Source organism: Megascapheus bottae, chromosome 28 (assembly GCF_031878675.1).
Source record: "Megascapheus bottae isolate mThoBot1 chromosome 28, mThoBot2.hap1, whole genome shotgun sequence".
NCBI lineage: Eukaryota > Metazoa > Chordata > Mammalia > Rodentia > Geomyidae > Megascapheus > Megascapheus bottae.
In genome coordinates, this window is record NC_143536.1 from 3,804,973 (window position 1) to 3,822,608 (window position 17,636).

At 53.1% G+C, this 17,636-nt stretch overlaps 1 protein-coding gene across 3 annotated transcripts; it reads right to left on the reverse strand.

Moving 5' to 3' along the window:
• Positions 1-619: 619 nt before the first annotated feature.
• On the reverse strand, positions 620-12,130 carry P2rx4 (purinergic receptor P2X 4). Of its 3 annotated transcripts, none has more exons than XM_090320023.1 (12): positions 11,959-12,130; positions 8,257-8,404; positions 6,780-6,851; positions 6,618-6,690; positions 6,081-6,177; positions 4,432-4,512; positions 3,939-4,080; positions 3,696-3,832; positions 1,983-2,076; positions 1,814-1,879; positions 1,467-1,562; positions 620-1,143 (listed from the first exon to the last, which is right to left on the reverse strand). In XM_090320023.1, exons 1-12 carry the CDS (start codon positions 12,090-12,092, stop codon positions 1,117-1,119), a joined length of 1,167 nt encoding a protein of 388 aa, XP_090176149.1. In that variant the 5' UTR covers positions 12,093-12,130; the 3' UTR covers positions 620-1,116. The 3 variants fall into 3 exon arrangements, with proteins under 3 accessions (XP_090176149.1, XP_090176151.1, XP_090176150.1); XM_090320025.1 differs by lacking the exon at positions 11,959-12,130 and adding an exon at positions 9,774-9,855; XM_090320024.1 differs by lacking the exon at positions 1,814-1,879.
• Between the last annotated feature and the right edge of the window lie 5,506 nt (positions 12,131-17,636).

Below are 17,636 nucleotides of genomic sequence, written 5' to 3' on the forward strand. Positions count from 1 at the left end.
AACTTACAGAATTTTGGAATTTAAAGTAGGTGGAATCCTGGCACAGTGAGGCACAAAGGTATCAACCGGACACCTGTCACCAGAGAAGGGTAAATAAGGGGTGACAGGGATTGTGCCACCCACAGGCACATCCAGGGAAGCCAAGGCCCAGAGGAACTTGGAAAGATGAAGTGCCAATTGCTGAGCACTGGTGGCTTACTCCTGTAATCCCAGGTCCTTGGGAGGCTAAGATCTGAGGATCCATGGTTCAATGCAGTCTGGATAGGGAGGTCCACGAAACTCCCAATTAGTGACTAAAAAGCTGGGAGTGAAATTGTGGCTCAAGTGATAGAGTACAAGCCTTTAGCAAAAAATGCTCAGGGGCGGCATCAAGGACTGGCATCTTAAAAAAGAAAATCATCTGAAGTGGTTGTTTAGGCCAACCAGGGGCTTGGTGGCAGTGGTGTGGGTGCAGGTCTGGCTGTTTCTGGACGAGGCCTTCCATGTGAGGCTCTCACCAAGCAGAGGCTGGGGCGGAGCGCCCCCTGCCTCCTGGCTGTGCTTTGTCAGGGTTTGGCCTGAGTGACTCCATTGTGAGGCTGCTAATTTTCACGAAAGGAAAGACAACCCAGTCAAGGACTAAGGAAACCATCTGCTTTAATGTTTGGTCCTCATCTTCTGCCCACTCTGCCTCACAACTGCAAGGACAAAGTCCATAGCTGGAGAGAAGAACGGCAGCCCGGCCTGGCTCTGCTCACGTCCAGGAACACAACCAGGAGGCCTGTGTCCCCTCTAAAGTGCTTGAGCTGGGGGGCCACACCTGGGAGTGGAGCTGCCCTCGGGACCGGAGCCTCTGAGGATAGCCAATTCTGGTGGCTCTGGAGAAGGCCCAGCCAGCCCATACCCCGGCAGTGGGCGTGGTGGCAGCCACCCGCTGCTGAGGCAGGGGATCTTGAACCACAGAGACCCTGCCTCAGAAAACAATAGCAAGTCCCACAGGCACTACTGGGCACTGAGAATGTTTGTGGAATGGAGTCTGATCTGAATCTGGAACTTTCTCTGGAGTGTCAGCGTAGCCATTTCTCTCTTCTCGCTGTTCTTGGAGGAGGGCCAGGGGAGCCCGTGTGTGGTAAGGCATCACTGGTCCATCTCGCCAGCAAGACCCTGCACAGGAGGACAAGCAGCTCAGCGTACCCAGCAGGCACCACCCCCAGACTTGCCGGGACCGCCTAGGCAGATGGGAAGGAAAGGCTTTAGGGCTCTTCCTAAGGGAACAGGAGTCTTACAGCGTGGAACCCCACCCTTTTATGCAAGGAAAATGTCAGTGGTGTATGGAGAGATTACAACATCCACTCTCCGAACTGCCTCACTAACCAAGTCCAGCAGCGGAGGAGACGTGGAGGCAGTGTGTCACGCCTGGGTCTTAAAGGATAGCAGCGATGGTGGAGGGTTTGTGAGGGGACCGGGGCAGGCACAGCGGGGCCTACCTGCTCGAAGTCTTCCACGTACTTGTACTTCTTCTCCCGGTAGTAGAACCTCTTCTTCATACAGTAGAGCACGATGACGTCACACAGCACCGTTGCCTGAAGGAGCGCAGCGCAGGGTGAGCCAGGAGCCGGTGTGTGTGCCCGTGCCCCCTTCGCTGAAGGCGGGATGGTCCACAGGGAAGGAAGGGTAGGCACTTCTGTCTCTTGCAGAAGGACCATGGAGGAGGGGATGGGGTCAAGGCAAAGAAGCCTGGAGTGATCTGGTCTAGAAACATGTCGAAGGTTCAGGGGGATCAGGTGCCAACCCAGGGTCTCTTGCACTGGACAGGGAGGGGCCCGGGACTCACCACCCCGAGGAGCGCCAGGCCCGAGCCAATGTTGATCATGGTTGGGATGATATCAAACTTCCCTGCCTGCACAGGACAGGAGAGGAGAGCAGCAAAAAGAGGGGTTGGAGGGGACCCCTGTCCCAGTGGGGTCTAGATGGTGGCTGGTGGGGGTGAGCAGCGAGGCTACCTTTCCAAACACGATGACGTCGAAGCGGATGCCATATGCCTTGATGAGTGTGCGCTGCTCGCCGCCAGCAGGGTCCCTGTAGTACTTGGCAAACCTGGGGGCAAAGGGCTGTGTCTGTGGGCAGGGCTCCAGCCGGGGCAGATCCGTCCTGGCAGCAGGGCCCAGGGCCTCTCTTTTTGCCAAGGTGGGTTGAGCCCAGGAGGATGGCAGGGCCCTGTGCCTGGAGGGCTAAGGGACCGGCACCCCCCCCATTGTCTCCTCCTCCAAGATGGCCTGCGCCTGAACCGCTTACTCTCAGATCCAGCCACTGGCCTCTCCCTAAGGGACCCAGGCTGCTCACAGGGAGGTTGTGGCCAGCCGACCCCACATTCTAGCCAAGACCACATTCTAGGTGGGAGGCTATACCATCCAAGGGTCTTGAAGCACCTGCCTCAGCCTCGGGCTCCATTAGACGGTCACTGTTGTTTTACCGTCGATATGGGCTCCATTGAGAATGTTGCTCACCCACTGTAGAATTCAATTGTTTTTGTTTTGCCAGTCTTGGAAGCTTGGACTCAGGGCCTGGGCACTGTCCTTGGACACTTTGCTCAAGGCTAGCACTCTACCACACGAGCCACAGCACCACTTCTGGCTTTTTCTTAGTATGTGGTACTGAGGAATTGAACCCAGGGCTTCATGCATACTAGGCAAGCACTCTACCACACTAAGCCACATTCCTAGCCCTCAGTTTTTAATATGCTCGCAGGCATGCACAACTGGTAGACCTCGGCACATTTTCATCACTTTCACAGGAAAGCCTCATTCCCTTGGCTCTCTCTACCACCATCTCCCAGCCCTTCAATCATTCTACCAGAGGCGAGGCCGGAACCTGCAGCCTACAACTTCCCTGCCGTGTTCCCGCCATCTAACTTGGGCCTCCACCGGTTTCTTGAAGGTTCCACCTAAGCCTGAGGTTTCCACAGCTGTTCTGACAGGAACCACATGATGGCAGAGATGAAGCAACACAAATCTAACTCTTGGGAAAAAGTCAAATGCCTGCCGTACTATCAAGTGCAATGATGTCTACCAACTAGCTGGTTCTACATGTTGCCACTAGAGGGAACCAATGACAATTCAAAGAGCACAAACTACCCGGACCTGCCCTGTGACCTTACTTGGGAAGTCTTTGCAGGCGGGATTAGTTAAGAGGAGGTTGAGCTGGATTAGGGCTCGCCCTAGATCTAACATGACGGGTCCTGAGAGGAGGAGACAGAGGGAAGGAGGCCTGGTGACCAGCCACAGAGGCAGAGTGCCATATCTAGAGGTAAGAGGTTGTATTTTGGACTTCTGGCCTCCAGCACTCGAGAGAGAACGCAATCCTGTGTTCAGAGGTACTGCGTTTCTAACAGGGAAATGTGAGGGCAGACCGCTTGGTTTTTGAGATGAAGTCTCCATATGTAGCTCAGGCTGTTCTAGAACTCAGGATCTAACTGCCTCAGCTTCCCAAGTGCCAGGGTTACAGACAGGTACCACCACAGGAAGCTGAGCCCTGGCACACTGGAGGTTCTGGAGACAGGCTTACACCACTGAGAAACCAATTTGTGCCTCATGAATAGATGGCTCGATTAGGTGGCCTGTCCTGGGGGTGTGGTACGAGTGTTGTCTTTGGGGAGCCTGGGGCCCAACCCCGCCTCCATCGCCCCTCAGCACACGAGTGCATGCATGCCTGCCTACCTGAAGTTATAGCCGGGGGACACGTTGTGCTCCACATCCCGGGTGTCCAGGCGCCGGAAGGAGTACCTGGGCAGGCAGAGGGAGGCGGCCCTGTCCAGGTTGCAGTTCCACTTGATCTGGATGCCCATGATGCCCCCCTGTGGGGAGTGGCGGAGACAGCCACACCGGGCTTTCGTCAGATCCTACTCTGCTCCGAGGTGTGTCCACAATCCGAGGTGTGAGAGAAGCCAGGCCCGAACCTACCTCCACCGCCATGTCTTGGAAGCTGTGCCCTGCATCTTCCACGATTTTGCCAAGACGGAATATGGGGCAGAAGGGATGGGTGTGGGCATCGTAGATGCACGATTTGAGGTAGGAGGTGGTGACGTTGGGAAGTATATTCCTCCTGAACCCAGAAAGAAGTGGAAATCAGAGCAAGGAAAACCTCGGGGGACAGCTGAAAGGAGGCAGGCGCCAGGGGTTCCCTCCTGTAATTCCGCTGCTGCTCAGGCTGAGATCTGAGGAGTGTGGTTGCAAGACAGCCTGGGCAGAAAAAGCCACGAGACAAGATCTCTCCAATTAACCACCAAAAAGCCAGAAGTGGAGCTATGGCTCGGGAGGTAGAGCACCAGCCTCAAGCAAAAAAAACTTCAGAACATCACCCAGGCCCCCAGTACTGGTGCAGGGCATGGGCACACGCAGGCATGCACACACGCACACATGTGCACACACACGCACACACCCTACGAGCACTCACTTGCTGAAGTTGAACTTCGGATACCAAATGTTGTTCTTCACCAAAAGTGTGAAGTTCTCTGCAGCCTTTAAAAAAGCAGGCCTGAAAGAAAGTGCAGGATGTTGAAAGTAAATGTACACGTATCTATAGCTCATGGACATACATGTGTAACATTTTATACGAAGGTGGCATTTGGCCCAGGAGTTTGGCCTAGTGGTAGAGTGCTTGCCCAGCATGCATGAAGACCCGGGTTCGATTTCTCAGTACCACATACATAGAAAAAAGCCAGCAGTGGTGCTGAGGCTCAAGTGGTAGAGCTCTACCCTTGAGAAAGTCCAAGAACAGTGCTCAGGTCCTGAGCCCAAGCCCAGGACTGGCACACAAAAAAAAAAAAGGTGGCATTTCTAGGGGCCAGAAGTTTGGCCTAGTGGTAGAGTACTTGCCTAGTATACACAAAGATCCAGGTTCGATTCCTCAGTACCACATACATACTAAAAAAAAAAAAAGGCTGGGAGTTTGACCCAGTGGTATAGCGCTTGCCTAGCATGCAGGAAGATCCCAGGTTCAATTCCTCAATACCACATACATAGAAAAAGCCAGAAGTGGTGCTGTGGCTCAAGTGGTAGAGCTCTAGCCTTGAGAAAGCCCTAGGACAGTGCTCAGGCCCTGAGCTCAAGCCCCAGGACTTGGGGGAAGAAAAGGAAGGGGGCATTTCTAAAAGATTTGTAACATCTCTTAGTCAAGAAGAAAGGGAAGAAGCATTTTTGGCACCATTTCCTCTCCTGCATAAACATTAAGTCAAGAGATGAGACTACACCAGCCTTCCAGGTTGTTCTCCTTCTGGGAGGGCAGGGCCATCTTGCCCACGGCAGCGGGCAGTGGGAACCCTGAGGCAGTGCAAGGGAGAGCGCTGGCTTGCACCCGCAAGACCTCACCACAGGTGTTTTCTGCCCAATCTGGTTTGACAAGTCAAATAAAGGTGACTTCACCTGCATCCTGGTCTCCCAGGCAAAGTACATACAGTGCTGGCCAGCTGGCAGGCTGGCTGCCCCCTGTCCCAGGTGCCATGTCGGCTTCCGGCTGACAGGACAGCTGAAACGGTCCCCAAGGTAGAATTTTCCCTATGGGAGATCCTGGTGCTGTCTGTAAGGGAGGCCTCACCCGAGCCAGGAGAAAGTGAGTGACATCACTGGTGTGTCCCAGGAACCAGGCCACGAGAGAGCCACACAGTGAGGGCTCAGTGGTTCCTGCTGCAGGGCAGGGGCCCACAGCCGAGGCCCCATTCCCTCCCCAAGAGGGCGGGGTTAGGCCAGGTTCCTGGTGTACCCCAGCAGCTGTGCACCCCGTGCACCCTTCTGTTAAGATCAGCTCTGTTCTTTACAGGTTGAGGGCTAAGTCCAAATGGCATAAAATGAAGCGTGTGCAAATAACCCAGCTCTGTGGCATCTGGTAAGTAGATCTGCAGCAGGGCACGACTGGAAACCGAGCAAGCAGCAAACAGCGCCTGTTTATCTCCGTTCCCCACAGAGCCCATCTGGCCTTCAACTCAGGGTCTTCCTGACTCTGCCCCGCCGGGGCCCCAGGTCTGAGGGGGGCTGAGGCAGGGGACTGTGGGTTCTAGGCCCCCCAGAGCGGCACGGTTGACCCCTGGAGTCCAGGGCAGGCCTCACCGTGGCACACGGGTGTCGTCCTCCACTGGGCACCAGGCTGCCACCTCGCAGGTCTTCACAGACGCGTTGAACGGCACGCACTTTCCGGTCTCCACACCTAGGGGGGGAGAGTGACAAAATGGCTCCAGGACTGTGGGGGTCTCCCATGGCCTCCCTCTGTGGGGTGGAATGAGAACCCTGTCCATTCACCCCCCCACACACACCCAGCACCCTGAGTGAGCTCAATGCTGAGGTGACAGAAGCAGAACACGAATGCTGCCTGAGTACTGAGCACATGGCCATGCTGCTAGCAGGGCCACAGGCCAGGGCAGGTGTGTGGCTGGCTCCAGGGCCCCCGTGGCAGGGTGAACAGAGGGTCCTGGTGTCGCACCCTCGCACTCATCTCGCCGGAGGCTATGGGGATGTTTGGGTTTTTTAAAGCTGGGGATGGAACCTAGAACCTCACCACCGAGCCGCATCCCCTAAATAAAGGGGGGATTCTTTATGGCAGCAGTTTCTGTAGACTCCCCGGGGGAGCTCACCCCCGCTCGCTCTTACCGTTGCTGTGGGTGCCCGTGGAGCCGGCCCTGCAGTCTGTGTCTGCTCTGCACAAGGTGGTCTCGTCAGGGATCTGGAAGGGGAACGAGGGGAACGCGTTGTGTGGGGTCCAGGTGGACGCGGCGGGCCTAAGGCCGGAGGCCCTGTGCTAAAGCCACTTACTTCAGGACAGGTGCCCTGGGTCTGGTTTGTGGTGACGATCATGTTGGTCATGACAAACAAGGAGTCTTCCTCCTGTGGAGAGAACAGAGGGCACTGCCAGGCCCCCCACTCGCTAACCAGCAAAAAGCTAGACGTGTGGTTCGAGTGGTACAACACTAGTCATAAGCAGAAGAAAAAGCTGAGAACACCACAGAGCCCTGAATTCAAGCCCCAGTATTAGAAGAAAAAAAAAACCTGCTAGAAGCTCCCAGCAGTTTAAACTCCTATAAAGAGCAGCGTTGGGCAGGGAGCATGGCCTAAGGTCAAGTGCTTGCCTAGTATGTGCGAAGACCTGGGTTCAATTCCTTGGTACCACATACAGAGAAAAAGCCAGAAATGGTGCTGTGGCTCAAGTGGTAGAGCTTTAGCCTTGAGAAAGTCCAAGGACAGTGCTCAGGCCCTGAGTTCAAGCCCCAGGACTGACAAAAAAGAGCAGAGTCAGCTTGTGAACCACCTTGGGGGCAGGTGACTGGACATCCCCACCCCTAGTCTGACAAGGTGAAGCTTCTGGGAAGTTCTGGCATCACGCAAGGCCTAGAACGAACGTCATTAGAGACAGGCGACGGCTCCCATGGGCAGGCGGGAGGCTGGTGTGGCTGGGGTCTGGGAGTGGGCTCCAGAGCCTCTCAGGACATGGACTCTCTCCTTTTTGTCTCTTTCATTCCATCTCTCATCATCAATATTTCATTGCAGCTGAGGGTTGGAGATGCGCTACTGGGGTGCTTGTTTAGCACCCCAGCTCCCATCCCCAACACCAAAAACAAAACTCAGGAGGTTGACTCTCAATCTTTTCTAACCCTCTGATCCTCGGGGGATCTATGCTGTTTCTTTCTGGGTTGGGTCTCGCTTTGACATTGCTGTTCAACTTGTCACATTCTCTGACAAGATTTGCTTTCTGGGTGTACGATAATAAAACAAATAGGAAGTGCGGGAATGTGCTATTTCTCCCTGAAGTTTTTTTCCTAGGATTTAAAACACGGTCTTCCCTATAAGACCTTATAAAAAAAGAGACATGGAGCCAGGCACCGGTGACTCACACCAGTAATCCCAGTTGCCGAGGAGACTGAAATCTGAGGATCATGGCTCATAGCCTGCCTAGCAAGAAAGTCCATGAGACTGTTTATGTCCAGTGAACCACCAGAAAACTGGAAGTGGAGCCGTGGTCCAAAGTGATAGAGCACTAGCCTTAAGCAGAAAAGCTCAAGCATAACACCAAGGCCCAGAGTTCAAACCCCACGACCAACAAAACAAGCAAACAAAAACCCCACGGTTTCGTGTTAAAGGCAGCCACATTTTGAGCTGCCCACTGGAATGGAAGCTCCAAAGAGAGATGGCTGCAAACAGCTTGGGCAGCAGAGACGTTAGAGCCTGCGCAGGAGTCATTCGTCACGTGTGTGTTTGGGAGAGAACACGCACACGAGAGGTGGCAGGGAAATACCTGTGGAGGAATCACATAATCAGCCACATCCCAGATCCGGAAGCCGAGGTCAGAAGAGTTGGTCACAGCCACCCCTTTGGCCTTGGTAGTAACTGAGCTGACCACAGAGTCCATTTCCTGGTAGCCCTTTTCCCATACAAACACCCACCTATAAAAGAACACAGTGCCGTTAGGATTCAGAGAATCTGAATTGATTCCAGGAACTTTCATAGCCAGAGAGGCTGGAAGAATGAAGTTTACTAATCATGTGACTTTGCAAAATGGCTTTGCTTCTAGCGACTGCATTTTCCCTTCTGCAATAGTGGGAATTAGTCCCTTTCTTTATATACTGGGAACTATATGATATAGGTTAGTCTGTAGCACCAGTAGTCAGCAGGGCACTGGTGGCTCATGCCTGTAATCCTAGCTATACAGAAGGTTGACATCCAGGACTCATAGTGTAAAGTCAGCCAGAGCAGGAAAGTCCCTGAGACTCTTATGTCCAGTCAGTTCTCAGACAACCAGAAGGAGTCCTGTGGCTCAAAGAGGTAGAGCTCTAGTCTTGAAAAATCCCAAGTGCTCAGGCCCTGGGTTCAAGCCCTAGGACTGCCCCCCCCAAAAAAAAATCACTGGGATTTGTCTGCCTGGGCTGGCTTCAACCCACAATCCTCAGATCGCTGCCTCCTGAACAGTTAGGCACGAGCCACTGGCACTGGTCTTAAAGTACTTGTTTTTTGTTTTGGTTTGGTTTTACCAGGCCTGGGGTTTGAACTCAAGGCCTGCACACTGTCCTTGGGTTTTCTCAGGACTAGAGCTCTACCACTTGAGCCACAGCACCACTTCCAGCCTTTTCTATGTATGTGGTACCAAAGAATTGAACCCGGGTCTTTGTGCATGCTAGGCAAGCCCTCTACCACTAGGCCAAAGTCCCAGTCCTTAAAGCACTTTTCACAGTGTCTTCCCCACACCCCCAGGAATTCAGTTTCCAGCATGTTTCTCTCTTCTGACGTGCAGGTATTAGTATTGCCGTGGATAACTAAAAGTCTCAGGTGTTAGTGCACAGAGGTCAGGACACCAGAGCACCAACTGGTGCCAGCGATCTCACAGCTCAGCTCCCCCACTCAAGAGACCTGACCTCCAGCCAAGTGGCTCAATTGATCTGGGCCTCCATTTTTTCCATCTAAAAGATGAGAATGAACGGAGAGCCTCACAAGATTGTGGGGAGGTTAAATGAGGTAAAATGTGCCAAATGTGTAGAACCTTTGTACAATATAGCAACCAAAATCCTCCCCCCATAGAGCTGTGGTTTACCAGGTACCAGAGGCTATAAAAAACTATTTCTAGAGATAAGAAAATGCAGGAAATGTGGCTCAAATAGTGGAGCGCCAGGCATGAAGGAAAAGAGTCAAGCGAGGGCTTAACATCCAGAGTTCAAGGCTCACTACTGGCACGTGTACAAAAAAAAAAAAAACACAAAACAAACAACAACAAAAAAAACCCCTCTTTGTAAGTTATAGATACCAAGACCAGAAACTCACAGGCTTGGGTTACTTAATTATGGAGCTGTTTGCTCTCAGCAGTTCCTTGAGTCCCTGCTGGGTCTTGTCTTGGGCCTTTCCCCTGATAAGAGCTCTTCTTCTAAAACTTCTAAGAATGCAGCTGCGGGACTTTCCATCTTCCATCTGGACACACAGACCCTTAGTGCAGAAGGCCACTATTATTTTGCCACCAAATACTCTAATTGCTAAATCAGAGACAGTTTCACAATCATCACTATCATGCGATTCCCTCTTTCATTATCATGTGACCAACAGCATTTAATAACTGGGAGTTATGGGGTCAGTCTTGAAGAAAAGGTTACTGTATGGGAGAAGAGACCACAACTCTACAAAGCTTAACTAAATCAGAAAGTTAAGAAGAAAAAAGAAAATCCATTAAGGCAGACCCTGAGTGCTTTGATTCTAGAAAGCTGAGAGTGAAGCATTACTGCTTTCTGCCTTCCAGAATCCTCAAGCTTTTAAATCTAGTGTGCATCTTACACTTTTAATACATTTCAGTCTAGAGTAGAAGAATTCAGCAGGTCACCTTAACATCTACCACAGCTACAGATACTTGCTGCAGCCTGGATTCTTGGATTTTTTCCAGGTGTCCTAAGGTGGATGTGAACTTAGCCTCTCATGAGAACAAAAGCCAAAAGTTCAGTCCTATGCCTGTGGCTTATGCCTGTCAACCTAGCTACTCAGGAGGCTGAGATCTGAGGCTTGAGGTTCAAAACCAGCCTGGGCAGGAGAATCTGTGAGACGCTTATCACCTATTACCCACGCAAAAGCTGGACGTGGATCTGTGGCCCCAAACTGGTAGAGCACCAGTGCTGGGCAAAAAAAACTGCAGGGTAGCAACCAGGCCTTGAGTTCAAGTCCCAGTACCAGCCACTCACTGTCTTCCCACCCCTGGGGGGAGGGGGAAGCCAAGAGATGAAAGCTATATGAGATTTGATCCTCAATGCTTCTGTACCCCCAGGAATGAGAGTTCACTTGCAGGCTGAGTCTTTATTTGAAGGGCCATCACAAGCCACATGTGGCTGGCAGCTGGCAGAGTTGGGAACGACCTCTGCACAGAGGCAGTGAGTTCCATCAGGGAGAGAGGTCAGATGGCTGTGATGCTGAGTCCATCCCTGGATGCTTGGTTGGACTGTTGGGTTCCAGGGCTCAAACCCAGGGTCTCACGCATGCTAGGCACACAAGCACGCTTTATCTCTCAGCTAGTTCCTCGGCAGAACGTCTTGAGTACTATCTGCCCTTTCTGCTGCAGACAGACGTGAGATGCCAGGTGGCTTCTTCATGTGTGTTCCCTCGGGGGGTGTTAACAGATCGCCCCACCCCAAGATCAGGACCTAACGGTTTCCGGATGAGTTGTTCATGATCAGTGTGCAAAGGTCCCCGACTCATGGAAACCGCCCCAGGAGTTGACTGACTCAGGTCTGCGGCATTTTCTGGTTCCCAGATGGCTTCCATGTGCAGTCAGGGTGGGGACCCCCCAGGCCAGCACCCTTCCTGTCCGGGGCTGGATTAAATCCTGACGGGTGCCTCCATGGGCCTTCTTTAGTGAACCCGGGGGGAGGCTGCGGGCCCAGACAAGCTCCCGCAGCGCCCAGCCGCTCCGCCGGCCAGGGGGCTCAGGACCTGCTGGGAGGAAAGAGCCCGGAGCCCGGAGCCGTTTGTCAGACCATCAGACAGAAGCGGAGAGCAAAGGCGGAGTCCTGGCAGGTCTCCCGGGACAGGGGAGCGAGCGTGCCGGTCAGCCAGGATGCGCAGGTGCGCAGGCGCGGCCGGCCGAGTTCCCCCCCCCCCCACCCCGGGCCCGACCCCCTCCCGCGAGGACGGAGGCCGGGATGCGCAGGTGCGCAGGCGCCCGGGCGAGGCCCCACCCCGGGCCGGACCCCCTCCCGCGATGACGTAAGCCGGGATGCGCAGGTGCGCAGGCGCGGCCGGCGGAGCCCCCCCCCCCTCCCCCCGACACACACACCCCGGGCCGGACTCCCTCCCGCGAGGACGGAGGCCGGGATGCGCAGGTGCGCAGGCGCGCCGGCCGAGCCGCCCCCCACCCCCACCCCCACCCCCAGGCCGCATCCCCTACCGCGAGGACGGAGGCCGGGGAGCGCAGGTGCGCAGGCGCGCCGGCCGAGCCGCCCCTCCCGCGCCGTGGCGGCCCGCGGCCCCTCACCCGATGACGTAGGCCAGGATGAGCAGCTGCACGGCGCGGTTCATGAGCCCTACTTTACGGCTGCGGATGAGCACGATGCGCGGCGTGTCGTACTCGAACAGGAAGCCCCGCAGCACCGCGCAGCAGCCCGCCATGGCCCCGCGCGCCGTGGCCCGGCCGCCCGCCGCCCCGCCGCGCCGTGGCCGCCGCAGCCCCGCCCTCCGAGCCACGCGCGCCGCCCCGGGGAGGGCCCGGAAGGAGCCGCGGCCGCGTCAGCGCCTCCGGGCGCCGGCCGGGCGGGGACCTCGAGGGGCTGAGGGGACGGACCGGGGACCGTCACCTCCGTGGTCGAGCCCAGCACGTCAACGCGCGCAGCTCCACGCGGCCCTCGGGGGCTCCCCGTCCACGCGCGTCCATCACGGGCTCCCCGTCCACGCCCGTCCCTCGGGGCTCCCCGTCCACGCGCGTCCCTCACGGGCTCCCCGTCCACGCCCGTCCCTCGGGGCTCCCCGTCCACGCGCGTCCCTCGGGGGGCTCCCCGTCCACGCCCATCCCTCGGGGCTCCCCGTCCACGCCCGTCCCTCGGGGGCTCCCCGTCCACGCCCGGCCCTCGGGGGCTCCCCGTCCACGCCCATCCCTCGGGGCTCCCCGTCCACGCCCATCCCTCGGGGCTCCCCGTCCACGCGCGTCCCTCGGGGCTCCCCGTCCACGCCCGGCCCTCGGGGGCTCCCCGTCCACGCCCATCCCTCGGGGCTCCCCGTCCACGCCCGTCCCTCGGGGCTCCCCGTCCACGCCCGTCCCTCGGGGCTCCCCGTCCACGCGCGTCCCTCGGGGGCTCCCCGTCCACGCCCGGCCCTCGGGGGCTCCCCGTCACACGCACCCCAGGGAGGATGCCACATACACCTTGTGGGGGGCTGATTCATCCACAAGCCATAACACCCCGTTTGGAGGACTCTCCCTCATCACCTTTAGTCCGTGGGCCACTTCCAGAGTACACCCGGGTGTCCCTCATGGCGCTCATCTGGTTGCTCTTCTGTGTTCTTTGTTCAGTGTTAGGCAGATTTCCACAGTGAGCCCTCCCCCTCTCACACTGAGCCGGTGGTCTACCGCGGTGCTGCCCTGCACCCCACCCAGTCCTACGTGAACATAAACTCGTGTGTGTGTGTGTGTGTGCTGGTATGAGCCTCTAGGCCTCAGGAGCCACACCCCTAGACCAGCACTTTGCAGGTTAGGTGGAGCTGGAGTCTCGCAGATTCTCTCCTGGAGATGTCTTCCAGTCGTGATCCTCAGATCTTGGCCTCCTGAGCTAAAATTACAAGCGTGAGCCACCAGTGCCAGGCTCATTGTGCATTTTATTTATTCTCAAATTTATTTATTTTGTGGGGCTTGGGGCTTGAACTCTGGGCCTGGGTGCTGTCCCTGAGCTCTTCAGCTCAAGGCTACTGCCCTACCCCTTGAGCCATAGCCCCACTTCCTGTTTTCTAGTGATTAATTGGAGATAAGATTCTCTTTTGTGCCCAGGCTGGCTTTGATCTCAACTATCCATAGTTAGGATTACAGGTGTGAGCCACCGGTGGCTGGGCTATTTAGTGAACAAATGCCATGGCATTGAATTATATTCCCATATTAAATGGAGTAAACAAGGCCTCACAAAGTCGGTAACAAAACATTGGGGTCAACGGGTTCAATTCCTCGGTACCACATACATAGAAAAAAGCCGGAAGTGGTGCTGAGGCTCAAGTGGTAGAGCTCTAGCCTTGAGAAAGTCCAAGGACAGTGCTCAGGCCCTGAGCTCAAGCCCAGGACTGGCAAAAAAAAAAAAAAAAAAAAAAACATTGGGGTCAAATCTCATGTCCTTCCTTATAGGTCAGCACCTCAGGCTCAGGCTCTTCCAAAGCTTGTTTAACATATTTTAGATACAGTTCAAATAGTTTGTTAACTGAATGCTTCATTGCTTGGTAAATTGGTTCATCACTCTTCTCTAGATGATTGGTTTCTCCTGGTGGTAGTGGTCCAGCAGCCATTTTTATTCCATGTGACCTATCCTGGCCCTGGGTGGCACCCTGCCCTGTGTCTGGCCAGTCTGATCCGTCCAGGCTGTGGCATTGGGACAGGCAGCTCTTTGTTCTCTGCAGGTGGCTAGGACTGAATTGGAAGAGCAGTGATGCACATGGAGAAGGGACATTTGCAGAAACAAATATGAAACCCACCTCAGCGAGCTGCAGAGGTAAGGGGTCTGAGCCTCTGGCATTCCCTTCTTGGTTCACCTTTGCCCTGAGCGACTCCCCCAAACTGTGTGTAAAACTATGGTTTTTTTTTTAATTTAAATGTATTTTTGTCAGTCATAGGGCTTGAACTTGGGGCCTGGGCACTGTTCCTGAGCTCTTTTCACTCTACCACTTTGAGCCATAGCACTACTTCTAGTTTTCTAGTGGTTAATTGGAGGTAAGAGTCTCATGGACTTTCTTCTCCAGGCTGGTTTTGCACTATGATCTTCAGCTCTCAGCTTCCCTAGTAGCCGGGATTGCAGGTGTCAGCCAGTGATGCCCAGCACATTCTTTTATTTATATTTATATCTGTGATTCTGGTCAGTGCATCCCAGGACTCTTGTGTATGTTGGGCAAATGCTCCACCATTGAGCTACATCCACAGCCCTAAATGTTCTTTTTTTTTTTTTTAACTTAAGCTAGGAGCCTTCTGAAACTAGGAATGACAAGTCACAGATATGCTGCTAAGATCCAACAGACAAAGAATGTCACCAGTCATGTAGGCGTTAAAACAGATGTTTGCATGAATGCAGAAAATTACAATGAGGGGAGGCCCTGCCTGGCGCTAATACTAAGAGCAGCGATAAATAAACAGAATTTCCTAAGAGCGAGAGTGCCGACAGGAAGCAAAGCCTAGAGCTTCCAGGAGCCCATGGGTCTGGGATCATTCAATAACAGGCCACATGTGCTGTGGGTGCCATTCAGCTACAGAGCACGGCCACACTGTGGCCATTTGCCACAGTGGCTTTCACTATACAAAGCCGGACCATGATAATCATTTCTCTTCCGGAGTCACTTCAACAAAAAGATGTTGAAGTATTTAGGCAAAGATATCATATTCATTTACCTGTGCAAAGCCTCCATGTATGACGTAATGACACAGCTGTGATAACTCCTGAGAAACAGAGTATCCACTGAAGGAAGAGAATATTGTAGCAAAAGCAGAGAGCATTTGAGAATCCTGCTATTTCTTTTCCCACGTCCTTGAGACTGAATCTGTCATGAAACATAAAAATAAAATGCTGTTCCTTATTTTTGTCAGTCATGGGACTTGAACTCAGGGCCTGGGCACTGTCCCTGAGCTCTTTTGCTGAAGGCTAGTGCCACCAGTGCCTGATTCTGAATGAATATTTCCAGTCATTTTGTTTATTTTTTTTCTCTTTTTTGGTTCTTGCTAGGCAAGCACTCTGCCACTGAACTACATCTGCCCTGAAGATGTTTTAAACAACATATTTTAAAATGAAAAATAACTTTAGTCATAGATGTTACCTGTTCGACAAACTAAAAATGCATCATTTTTCATTATGGCAGCCATATGTTTTAGAACTGTGTAGCATATCAAGAGATCTCTGTTGAGCATCATAAAGTTGTGTGCCCTCTGCTTTCAGGCTGTCTCTTGCATGGGTACAGCTTCAAGCAAAGGTGAACAAGAATTTGGTCTGCCTGGAACTAAGCGGTCTCCTGGAATGTGTGTGGGGGCTAATCAGGGTGAAACCTGGTACCCTTAACATGATTCCTGAGTTGAAAGGCTTCCCGAAGCCTCAGAGGTGTGTGCCCTGATCCAGGACACTGACCCCCCTCTCCCACACTTCCTTCCACCATCCCAAGAATCTGTGTCCTCAAGCTTCATACAAGATAGCAGCTAAGCCTAGCTGGTGAATATAATGTAACCCTTCTATTAATTACAATAAAAATATATGAAAAAAAAAGATCCCAGCTAAGCATGGCTGAGTTACACTTAACTAGACCTGCTAAGGAAAGGGGCAAACAGCAGGGAGGCTTGGCTAGGAACTTAGCCTTGAAAGCAGTTCTTATTTATACAATAATATTATCTTATCTTACACAAATGCAAAGGCCAAATAACAAAAGTCTCCACACTATGGCTTCTGTGTGGCTTGTCTCATTATAAGGAGCCATGTTCTCTTCTTTCCCACCAGCCACTGATTATTGAACTGGTAGCAGAGCTAGGGTTGACACCCAGGGGGATGGGTGGGGAGACTGGGGTGCCTTTGGCTCCAAAGGGCAGTGTCTGATTTGAAGGCACCTCAGGGTGATGCTCAGATCCTAATTGACTCATCAGTGGCTGATAAAATTGTTCTAGATGTTTTCTCTTTCCTGTTCCTTGTGCCTCCCTGGCTGTCCTAATAGTCGCTAGGGCAGTAGATATGATCAAAGTGCATTTATGGAAAGATCCCAGCAAGACCCTCCACCTGGCCCAATGAAATATACAGGCCAGGAAAAAAAAATCTAAAACAGGAGGTTAGAGGTGTGACTGGTGGTAGAGCACCTGTGAGCGAGCAAAAGCATCAGATTCCAACTTTGAGTCCCTGTCTTGGACAAAAAGAGAAGTGAAAAAGTGGATCACAGGGCCGGGAGTTTGGCCTAGTGGTTAAAGTGCTTGCCTAGCATGCACGAAGACCTGGGTTCGATTCCTCGGTACCACATACATAGAAAAAAGCCAGAAGTGGTGCTGAGGCTCAAGTGGTAGAGCTCTAGCCTTGAGAAAGTCCAAGGACAGTGCTCAGGCCCTGAGCTCAAGCCCAGGACTGGAAAAAAAAAAAAAAAAAGAAAGAAAAAGTGGATCACAGGACTCCCGGCCTCTAGAACTGCTGGCGTTTTTACCAGGCTTTGGGCACGCTCTGGGATTTTCAGTTCCCCTTCACTGGAGTGCTGAACAATCCCACTGTGCAGCACAGTAGTCTCTCAGCAGAAGTTGGTCGATGCATGCCATGCCAGGCCTAGGCTCAGATGACAGGAAGGGCTGTGGAGTGGCGCCTCCCCCTCTCCTTTCCTTCCCTTTTTCTAACATTTCCATTCTGTGATTTCCCCTTTCAGAGGAAAGTAAGTTCACTGTGGAGTCACTTCCTTAGAGTCCAGAGTTGCAAGTTGTCCTGTGACAAGATTACTTGAAATGTTCATCTGCTGATAGCCTCGTTGCTAGGCCTAGAACACAGCCTACAGCTTCTGTTTAGCCAGAACCACCATTTGACTTTGGGTTCAGCCTTGGTCTCTGAAGGTGTGCCTCACCTCAGCTCTGTGGGGGCTGGATCTGTGTGGGTTGTCACTCATTTCTGTCAAAATCCCATGTTTTATATGTGACTATTGGCTTGAATCCAGGTAAACATTCTGGTGTAACTAGAATGGGTAAAACCAACTCTTTAGCACACTTTGTGTGCTAAAATAATTCCATCCATATTTTGAGTATAATTTTACAATGGAACAAAGCAAGCCAAATGGCATACAGTTGTCATCCTAGCTACTCAGGAGGCTGAGATCTGAGGATTTCAGATTGATCTCATTCATTTCATTAAACTGTTCCTTTCTCAGAATTTCTCTGAGCTCCCCAAAGAGGTCAAATTCTCAGATCTTGCACCCTCACTTGATTCATGTCCATCTTCTTATACCTCATGAGAGCAGCTGTTTACAACAGTG